Genomic DNA, 11,076 nt, shown 5'->3' with positions numbered 1-11,076 from the left:
TTTGATTAATATTTATTTTCAAGTTTCAAATTTAGCAATTTCCATTTTCAATAAGAGAAAATAAGAAGAAAATAAATCACATTTTCCAGTAATTAAATTTTACTTATTTTATTTATTAAAATAAAAGCTAAAGCTTATTCTTGATTTATTGTCATATGAATTTATACTTATTAATTTAATTACTTATTATTTTATTTGTTTATTTTTGTGCTTTTAATTATATATTTGTTTACAGTATATGATATAATTTTTGCTTTATTTTTTGCCATAACAAAAACTTATTTCCTACAAGCTTCTTTTTACTTTAATATTAATACTTTTTCTCTTAAGAAGCGATAGAAATGTGTATTTTTGAATTCTTCTTTTCGATGAGTATTTTTACACATTTATGTTTGACAAATATTCATTTTGGTCTCTTGAGCTGTCACTTTGGCTGTGTTCCAAAATTGATTGCCAGTACTGAAAATCTATAGTGCACGTAACGTAAACTGTAGCATTTTCAGTGCAATAAATTTGACAGCTTTTAAAATTACCGCGGTGCGAATGTTTAAATGGCTGCACTTGGAATCTGCGCAGAATCGTTCAAAATTTGTCTAAAAAACGAGCGCACTGCGTTTCTTCTTCATGGACTGGCACTGGCCGCTAAAATTTGAATCGCGATCGAAGCGATCAATTACGAACGTGACATGGCGGATCGCGGATTTGTGTTCGAGCCGTTTTGTGTTTCTTGTGAGGAACTTTCGTCTAAAAGTAAGTGTGTGCGAAAGATTATCGCGAATGTCATAAAATATATCGGAGCTTCAGTTTCATGCATGTTTGATGATGTTTGGTGTCGACCGTCGTCACCACATCTATTTCTCGTCGGACTACGTCGAAATTGCAAACGATGTATGACAATAACCATTGCCAAGTTCATCGTCGTTCTGTAATCAGCTACATTAAATTACAATATTTACGGAAACACTCTTTGATTTTTACACTAAATATTTTGCTTGCTCATTCATGCTTTCTTTTCCCGTTCATATAATTGATAACGTCGCTGATCTTGTGTAACCTACACATTAGATTTGTCATATACTGATGTCAAAATTAGGATACCAAATTATAGAAAATTAATATTGCTTGAAAATAATCGGAGGGGGTCGAGAAAGGTGTCGGGTGTATGTTGTATTATACGGGGGATACAGTTATTGCGTTGTCTATGTGACACTTTCATCAAATGTATTCCGTGAAATCGTAATTATTACTCGTATAGCAGATTTTCCATAAATTAATTAAACATTTGAGATGTCTTAGTAATTATTGAAAATGGTCCTTCGACATTTTATTTGCGATAGTCAATAAAATGTTTTATTTGCGATAGCCAGTAAATGTCTTATTTTTTATATTATTTATTAATTTTTTTTGTTTTTATTAGAAAATCCTTGTATTTTTATAGTCAGTTCTTATATTTAAATCTTAAGATGTCAATCACAGGCGAATTACAGGTATATTAACATCTTAAGAAAATATCCTTAAAACAGGACTGAACTATGAATATATTATTTATTTCAACTTAAGAAGCTAGTACGACTTTGTGATTGGTTTATAGAATCAACTATGAATCAATTATGAATTGGCCGAAGAATTGTGTATCGGCTCTTTCTACCAAAGATTCAGATTTAAGTTTATCCAGAACACATTGCACAGTACAACACACATTGCCTCTCATAAAAAAAATCAAAGAGATTCTGAAAGTAGATGTAAAAAAAAATATTCGTGTCTCGGCGTTTTATCAGATCAAGTCATTAACATTTTTATGCAGCTATTTATCGTATTTGCTTCATATTGACTTTTTACAATTGTTTTAAATTATATAATAATTTTTTAAAATAAATAATTGACGTTTTTGCATGTGAAATTATGCGATAAGTCCGAATACAAAAAAAAACAATTAAGAATTTTTTTTTCATATATTTTCTTTGTATAATAATAATAATAATAATAATTCTTTTTTTTTATAATAATATCTAATAATAATATTATTATTATACAAAAATTTGAAAATATATGAAAAAAAATTCTGTTTTTTTTATTCGGATAATCATCTACTTTCAGAATCTCTTTGATTTTTTCATGGGAAGAAAAAAAATCTATTTTTTTCGTATTGTGTTATAAAACAAAAGGAATAGATGCCTGTAATATTTTGCTAAGATAAAAATCAATCGTATCTTATTGAAAATACTTTATTTCAATAATACTGCAAAACAAACGGCTCATAGTACCGTAACAAATCATATACATCATGGAATGTTAATCGAAAATGACCAGCGACAGTCAAGTCGTTTAAGCGTACGATAGAACACTGTGTGCAATATATTATAAGATTAAACGCGAAAATTAAATTTTTATTTAAAAAATATAAAATTTTAAGTTATATATTTCTTTAAAAAATCTTTTTGTTTGATTAAATTTCAAGTTCTCTATCCTTGTGAATAATTTCCGACTAAATTTCCTTTTTTAAAGTTGTGATAAATATAGATTTTTAACCGAATTTTTCGATTGAGCATTAACAAGTTTTCATCAATAGCATCAATTTCATTAATAACACTTTTGTACTTTTATCTTATGTTTCTTTGCTTTCACATTACAGAAATCAAATTTAATAACTCAATACGAGAAATTATTTACTTTTAAAAGCAACAAATAACACTCAAAAATAAGTAATTAACCACTACCTTCCAATATTAAATTTCTGTAAGGTTTGAGAAAAATAACAAAAATATCTTGTGCGTAGCTATATTGTAATCGAAACTACACTGAGAATAAATATTCTAAATTTCAATTAATATTTTATTTTATTTAACAGTACTAACTAAATATTTATTAAACAAAAAAATATATTTATTTGATACAAAAAACATTAATTTAACAATCACTTCTTTTTATCAAATAAATATTGATTTATTGTAAGTAAATGTTTAGTTGGTAGTATTCAAATAAATATTTATTTAAATTTAGGCTATTTTTTTCTCAATGTATGGGTGCTTTCCAAGCGACCCAGTATATAACACAGGATCATCTCATCCTTGTTTAACATTGGTAATGCACATCGTGTCTCATGTTGGAAAGCACCTTATATATATTTTTGTATATAAACTTTTACTTAAAAGATACTTACATACAAGATATTTGCATTTATCAATTTATAAATGAACGAAAACACTAAAATTTCTTCAGCTGGCTTTCGCGAAAAACTTTCGCACGACGATACTGCTGCGTTATATATGCTCGTGTAAAAAATATTAAGTCTTTACAAATTTGTCGTTATTAAAGCAGATTTCATAAGAATGCTAAAAAATTGCTAATCGCAAAATTTCACAATTGATTTATATTACATATGGTTAATAAATTACATATGGATTATGTAATATAAAATCGTATGTAATATAAAATCCGTATGTACGTGAAACATTACATCATTGTTTAATGATAAACTTTGATAAGTACATCGCAGACACATAACAAATCTGTCACTGTATGTATGTCACGTTATTTTTTTGATGTATTGTCACGTTATTTTCTTATGTCGATCGAATTTGTTATTCAGGCTTATTAAATAAACTAATGTCGAAAATCAATGTATTTTTTCTAAATTTCATCGTTTTCATCGCGTTTTTTCATACTTTGTCGCGACGTATCTGTTAATTCCGTCAGCAGAAGAGTTTCCGAATCGGGAAGGCTTGTCGAGTCATTTTCGTTTAGGCCACTAGCACTTCCAGTGAGTTTTCGACTACGCCTTCGAGCCTTCCTCTTGGTTTTCAATTTCGTAAATTCGCTTGTGCCATTGTCAGAAGAGGAGGTGCTTGATGTGCTGGGCAAATCGTCGTTTATCCCACTACCGGTGTAACTAGGCGCTGGTTCATAAATGATACTTGACCTAATTGATGGTGCGGATTCTTGTGTCCTGAGATAAAAATAAATTTTAGGAAAATTAAAATGCCTTAATTACAATTGAAACGTCAAATTTAATTCTCAAGTTTCTAATCAAATTCAATTTAAAAAAAATGCTAGTAGAATTTAATTCTAACCAAATTTAAGGCTATAAAACGGGTAAATTTCCAGATGATTCATACACGCAGTTGCGAATTTTCTGATGTACATTTACAAATATTGGAAATCAGAATTGATTTTTCGGACTTATCATTAAATTATCAACCTTAAAATGTTCTGCCTTTCGACCGCGGATTCTGCACTGCCGGCTATTGTTAAAGCTCCTGCATGTGCTTCTGCGGGTGCACTCCTGGAGAATATTTCACGATTGTAAAATTGTGCGACACCAGGAACGTCGACGGGATCACTCGGCGGTGGCGGACCTTGCGTAAATATACTTTCTACGTGAGGCCTGCTTTCGTTCGATTGTCTTAACGACGTCAATGTCATCTGCTCGTCCACTTCCTCAATGACGCCTATTCTCATGGAGCCACCTGCACCTATGATATTATTATTTTATCCTTAATCAGTCGTTTTAATATAATACCTAAACTCCTAATCTGTAACTCTTAATGACAGTGTCGATATCGATTATATTGTGTAGTCTTTTTACTTACAAAACTTGTGCAACAATAATATAATGACATCGACGCTGTCGTTAAGAGTTATAAAATAGGGATTATAGCGTTAAACAAAATACGTACCAGATGGTCGTGGTTGTAATGAAGTTGTTGAACCCATGCTCGGCATCTTTTCTGTGGCTTTGACGGCACTCGTGGTACCTCCGTCCGTCCTGTCATCTTTGCTAAACAGTCGCTTAAGTGCATTGGTGACGCTGGCTACCCTCGTGAGGGATCCCAAATTGCTAGGAATCGAACCGCCACTGATATTGCGATCTCGATTGCTCACTCTACTGGTGCTTCTAATAAAAAATTAGCAGAATTTTAGAATCGTGAAGATAAGTTATCATTTTCACATCAATATTATAATACTATACTATAAACCGTAGTGTTTTCTAAAAGTACATCTTTATTATCTAATGTTATTACCTTTATGTTTAATATATGTATTATTAAAATGAAATTATAATTATTATATGTATTTTGAATTTCACAAGTTTTACTCTTCATTCATTTTTCATCACAAGATATAAATAGCTACCTTATTAATTTCTCGGTGCTGTCTGTATTGCTTCTGAGTTTGCATTAAAAATATGAAATGTGAATAGACCTACTTCACGTTAAATTTAAATAAAAAAATATTCAAATGTGTGGAGTAATCTGTAGTTACCGGGACAGTTTTCCTGCGATAAAATGTATTCCTGATGCAGCATCATCAGCGATGTCGGAGCGGAATTTCTGATCATCCATCGGCATCATCTCGTCAATTTTAACCGACGATGGTTGCAATTCTTGTTGAGCGGCGGACAATTGTATGCCAGCTGTTGAAGGTTCAGGAGGTTCCTCGCGGGGTTGTGCTGCGGCGGTGTAGGGGAGTTCGGCGGGGAATATCTCATCCCAATATTGATCACGTATGAGTTCAGGATGTTCGTGATGCATTTCGTCAACAATTAGATAGCTTACCTTAAAAATCAAAAATAGCATTATTTTAGAATTTCAAGAGAGAAAAAAGTAAACGACGAGAAAATAGTTCTTACTTGCAAATTACGATCGATTAACCAGTTTACTTCAAAGTCATCGTCGTCTTCGCCGAATGGATTGATTAACGTTTCGGCTACTTTTAACCAGCCCATATAGAAAAAGAATTGCAATGTCGCGAATACTGGGAAGTACAGATCTATAGTCGAGTTCGACTTTTGAATCCACTGACGACCCATCACAGTAGTCAAAAAATATGTATAGACGGCTAATGTTACGACCTACAATAAAAATAGAATTTAGAATTCAGATGCGGCAAACTGACAAACTATGCGACTCTATTTATCAAATATTTAATTATTATTCTTCCGGACTTCTCAAAATTTCTTACAACTATTGCTTTGTCTTCCGGAATTATTAATGTAAGTAGTCTCTATGTCTGAGTACCTGAGTATACACTAACGGGACGCTGATTGTGTCATAGTGCGATATACTGCCACACATCCCGCGGAACCTATTAAGTTCATCAATTAGAGTTTTCACCGCGAAATCATCACGTATTCGACCTTCTTGTCGGGCTCGGGTCACAATACTGGAAGCCCAAACTATCGGCAGCCAATGTTTACTTGGCTTCGGAAATTTCGCATTTAGACTTTGAAATATCACTAATTCGTTGTCCAGCAATAAACCGCTCTCCACGAAATGCTCTAGAGTAGGAAATCTCTTCTTTACACGCGGCGCGACGTTTGTTAGGACTATAGTCAGACAAACGCACACGTACCTGAAAAAAAAGAATTTTTTTTTTATTGGAGAAACTAAAGTCTTGTATATAGAACTGCCTAAAGTAAAACTCGCTACATAATATATAAAAAAGAATTCGTACGAAATATTTTTTTTATCTTGTCTATAACATGTGAAGTTAAATACTTAATGATGACATTTTAACTGATTTATTTAACAAACTATTATATATTTTGACATTTAGAAAATATTTATATATCTTGGAATATTTAACCCTCCAACGGCACATACCATGTCGTTTCTTATTTCTCTATACTCGTACTTATGTAATTTTTATAACTTTTCTAAACTTTTTTTCCAATGTCTACGTAGCAGAATAATTTAGCAGAAACTTTAAAGAACATGTGTAAACTATAGAATTTTTCGAGCACTTTAAGAGCCTCAAAATCGGATTGGACACAAATGGCTCATGTGTGCCGCTCTAAAGTATTGAAAATAAGTGTGCCGTTGCAGAGTTAATCGATCTTTTTTTTTCTATCGTTTAAAGAAAAATCAAAACATGCCTTTCTTTGCAATTTAAATTGGATGCAACTTTAGTCGTACTTTATGGATGCTATAACTCTACATTGCACAAGGTACCTAACGATCGTTCGACGCATTAAACGACCACGTTCGTCGTTCCCATGTATAGTGGCTGATACGAAGACTGCGATGGAATCAGGCCATGGTATCGTCATGTATTGATTCCACCATCTGGTCATGACGATACTGACATAAAAACCTAGGACGAATGACAGTGGTATCAGGTCGCTGTACTCGTTGCAGTATGACACTATAGATTCGAATATCTTCTTTTGCTCCTCGTTCAATAATAATCGGTAAATACCGGAGAGGGAGTAATAGATGAAGAGGAAGAGTGTCAGATCGAGCCAGACAAGTTTGTAAATGCTCGCCCGCCATCTGAAACAAAATCGTGCGACTCGTAAATTAGATGCAGACGCGAAACATCTGTCAAGGTGTTATAATTGTCTCATAATGAGCGATCTCATCTACTTGCTAGGAAGATCTCAATAGCAATAATGCGCTTCAAAATTTATCTGACGATGTATTAAAATCACAAAGCGACAAAACGCGATAACGTAATTTGTGTGCTATTTTCGAGCTGAAAATCAATAATCCTGCTTCGTATCTTGACTTATTGTTAGTGCCTCGCTACTAGTAGCGACATTATGCTTGAAGACTTATCAACTTTGAATGACGAAGTGTTATATTTTTATACAAATACGTTGGAAATGTTCGCTACCGGTTACTTGCGATTGGAAGTATTCCAACATGATTCGTGGTATTATTCTCAGGAACGTGACCTACGTGAATGATATTTACAAATTCACGCGTTAGCTTTTTACGTGAAATGATTAGTAAAAAGAGAAACATACAAATCGTATTTATGTAAATTATAATTGCTATTTTAATTATAGAAGAAAAATAGAAAAAGAATGCGAAAAAGGAAATAAATGTAAAAATAAATATGGACAGCTGCAAAATTAATACATTGAATGATAATAACAGTATCACATTGAGAAATAAAAAATAAAAATTCAGGGGTTAAAAAATATAAATATAAATCAGGCATTAAAATATAAATACCGAAAAGTAGAGATATTATGAATAAAAGAAAAAAGATTAATCCAATGATAAATTCAAAAAATAGCTGAAAATTTTTAATAAATATAATATATTCCAGTTGACTGGAATAGATTAATCATCTCTCAAATGCTAAAAAGTCAAAATCTTACCTGAGTAATAACTTGAGGAAGCAACCGAGGCCTCTGCAAGTGGCTACCTCGGCAGTGTAGGAGACAGTCATCTTTTATCGAGCACGTGAATCGTCCCTCACGTGGTTATTCTCTTCTTTATTTAACTCTTCAACTTTAAGTACTACGCTTGCACTTTCGCCGATAAAAAGGTTGTGACATCCCCTAAGAGTTTCGTCCTCTCGTCAAATGAGATAACTAAGTGCGAGAACTAATGTCAGCTCCTCTTCGGCATCATCTCCGGCTTCGTTTCCTCGAAACAGCCAAGCTGACGGTCCACCGGTAAGAAATCCCCAAGGTCATCGTTTGTATGATTGAACCGCCTGACGTGATTATATAATGTAAGTTATACTGACAGAAACGGCAGAAACTTATTAGCTCTAATATACGCACTTTTCGCGTTTCGCAAGAATCATTTCTGTCAATAGGACTATTGTTTAAAAAATCTATTTTCGTGTTGCCTCGTCTCCTTCGTTTCGAAAGAAATGTGCTTGGTATATTCACCTTCCATAGCAATACGACATAAACTTGGCGCAGTCTCACGTGTATTCCTTCTCACGTTTAAATTTTCTACGTACTGTTATCAATGTTTTTTATCATACATTATCAGAACTTGGCAGGTTCATAAATTTACAATAAAAGCTTCTTTATATAGATAATAGGTGAATTCTTAAGAGTTATGAATTTAACTCGTCCGCGTGACAATTTATTATCTCAGAGATAACTTTGAAGTTCTGGATTATCAGCTTCTCCGTTACCTCGTTGATACGATAGTTTCTTTCAAAACGTAGACAATAAACGTAGTTTATTTATGTTGCAGAATTAAGATTATATTTCTTAAGATTCTTCCAATATCTCACAATAGCTTATAATATTAAATTTAATTAATTTTCTAATTATCAGATTTCCTTTTTGTCAGGAATTAAACATCTCTTCATTACAATTTGTCGTTGTCATGATAATATCTTTAAAGTATCCTCTTTAGTCTTGAGGACTAAACATTTGACGAGGCTAACATAGAAATGTGAGAAATAAAACTGATATTTCTTGGTTCATCCGAACCAAGGGCATCAAATGCGTGTATTAAACAATTTATCTGCAATTGAGTTTCTCTAATTTTCCTCATTAAAAGATCAGTGTTTCTTCGTATATCTATCAAGCGTAAAGATTTCGATTTTTCGATTGCTCGAGAATTCCCAATCTGTAAAAAACAGAAAAAATAGATGTGTTATAACAGAATAAAAAGATATTCTATGAAAAATTGAATGTTTTTCGAAATTAATTTTGTTTTTTAAATTATTAATCCTTCTGTTAATGTATCATTTTTCAGCTTTTTATTATTATATTTCCCAAGCTTTTAAAAATGTAAAAGTGAAAATGAAATAAAATCTGTTCATTGTTACTCAAAGGCTGGAATTTTTGAAGTCTTAGTCACTAAAATTTGTATAAAAATATAAAAACTTTTTACCGTTTAAAATTCGATGAATAACAAATTCGATATGAATAATAAAAAAAGAATAAAATTTTGAAAAATTTTAGTCGTTTTTTAGCAAGAACTAAAATACATTAAAATGAAATACGTTTTCAATTAACATTTAGCTGCATTGGTACTGTTACTTCGTGACCAGCCAAGATCAATACAAACGATTCAATAGAAATATGTAGCATACTCGGGGAAGAGGAATGCAGGCATTTTTAACACAATTTTGTATTTTGCTATTCAAGCAATTCGATTCTTGTGAATTAAGTAATTCGATTATTTTTAATCCATCTACATTTCTCGGAGAATTTCCGCATTTATCCTTCCAAGTTTTACAATGCCCGTCTTTGTGCGCATTATTATCAAAAGGATATGTTACCACGAATGCGTTTTACATCATGCCAAGGTGCAGTCGGCACCGCGTACTGGCATTTCTTGATCGATCTTCGAAAATATGACGAGTTTCTGATTGACGTCATTGTAAAATAATGATAACATCACGTAATCGCGCCTGATTATAATCAATAATTTAAACTGCACTCTCAGCGTGATACAATTTTGCCGGTTAACACGTGGTCGTGTTAAAAGCGTGAATCGCGAAACGAGAAAAAAAAAAAGTGGCAATTACAACGTAACGTTATCTACATTTGACGAAGGCAAATTGCCAAGATAATTGCAGAGTTGATTCCAAGTTTCATAAAACGAAGTATATTTTATCGTACACTTTAAATATCGAGTTAGATATATCCAGAGTCGTTCCACATAAGTCATTTTAAATATCGACATTTTCTGTAATCGCGAAATAAAATAAAAATTGTACTTTGCGAGAAATTATTTTATGCCATAAACGGAATGTATGTTACCAGTTGTAAATATTGTCAGGCAATTTTTGACCTTGGACCTCGCGTGTAATGATAGCTATCACAGGCACGATCATAAAATTTCATTATTCGTAACATATGAGTGCTACTCACTCAAGTCAGCTGTTCCATTACACTCCCAGAGAAAATTACATTAATTACAAAATTAATTAGAAATGTATCGCAAACATTCTGATAAACTACTGATGTAGATCTGATGTAGATATCCGCGGAAAAAAGGCTGTATAGTTTGTCTACACAAAATAATAAAGGGTGTCCCAAAATTAACGCAAGATTTTAATTAAATAGAAAACACAGTTTTTAGTTTTTTGATTGTTATTTTTTTACTGAATCATAAAGTACATAGGATAGGGTTATTTGTGGAATAACACATCGGGCAAATGGCCTCCACGGCTTTGCATGCACATACGCACTCGTTTGTCGAAATTTTCCATGACCATTTTGCATAAATGTGGCTGAATTTCGTTGATGCAGCGTTGAATCTCCTCCTTTAATGCACGGGTGGTTGTGGGCTTGTTGACATAGACCTGTGATTTCAAATAACCCCATAAAAAGAAATCTAATGGTGTTAAATCACACGATCTAGGGGG

General features: G+C 32.4%; 1 protein-coding gene across 3 annotated transcripts; it reads right to left on the bottom strand.

Annotated features, from left to right (window-relative positions):
- Positions 1 to 2,969: 2,969 nt before the first annotated feature.
- LOC108748356 (bestrophin-4-like) lies at positions 2,970 to 9,317 on the bottom strand. Of its 3 annotated transcripts, XM_018486462.1 has the most exons (10): positions 8,519 to 9,317; positions 8,108 to 8,448; positions 6,951 to 7,271; positions 6,018 to 6,351; positions 5,630 to 5,851; positions 5,263 to 5,555; positions 5,134 to 5,166; positions 4,677 to 4,894; positions 4,199 to 4,472; positions 2,970 to 3,946 (listed from the first exon to the last, which is right to left on the bottom strand). In XM_018486462.1, exons 2-10 carry the CDS (start codon positions 8,176 to 8,178, stop codon positions 3,631 to 3,633), a joined length of 2,082 nt encoding a protein of 693 aa, XP_018341964.1. In that variant the 5' UTR covers positions 8,179 to 8,448; positions 8,519 to 9,317; the 3' UTR covers positions 2,970 to 3,630. The 3 variants fall into 3 exon arrangements, with proteins under 3 accessions (XP_018341964.1, XP_018341962.1, XP_018341965.1); XM_018486460.1 differs by having other exon boundaries at positions 8,108 to 9,317; XM_018486463.1 differs by lacking the exon at positions 5,134 to 5,166 and having other exon boundaries at positions 8,108 to 9,317.
- Positions 9,318 to 11,076: the final 1,759 nt, after the last annotated feature.

The sequence above is a fragment of the Trachymyrmex septentrionalis genome, unplaced genomic scaffold, assembly GCF_001594115.1.
Source record: "Trachymyrmex septentrionalis isolate Tsep2-gDNA-1 unplaced genomic scaffold, Tsep1.0 scaffold22, whole genome shotgun sequence".
Lineage (NCBI taxonomy): Eukaryota > Metazoa > Arthropoda > Insecta > Hymenoptera > Formicidae > Trachymyrmex > Trachymyrmex septentrionalis.
The sequence above is the reverse complement of the archived record's forward strand: the minus strand, read 5'-3'. Positions and strand labels throughout refer to the sequence as shown.

Excerpts from the sequence above, each read along its gene's own strand:
- LOC108748356 (XM_018486460.1), bottom strand. The coding sequence starts at position 8,178 with ATGACTGTCTCCTACACTGCCGAGGTAGCCACTTGCAGAGGCCTCGGT. Across the intron at positions 7,272-8,107 it reads TTCCTCAAGTTATTACTCAG|ATGGCGGGCGAGCATTTACA; the intron begins GTAAGATTTTGA and ends ATTTTGTTTCAG. Across the intron at positions 5,556-5,629 it reads TAATCGATCGTAATTTGCAA|GTAAGCTATCTAATTGTTGA; the intron begins GTAAGAACTATT and ends TTGATTTTTAAG.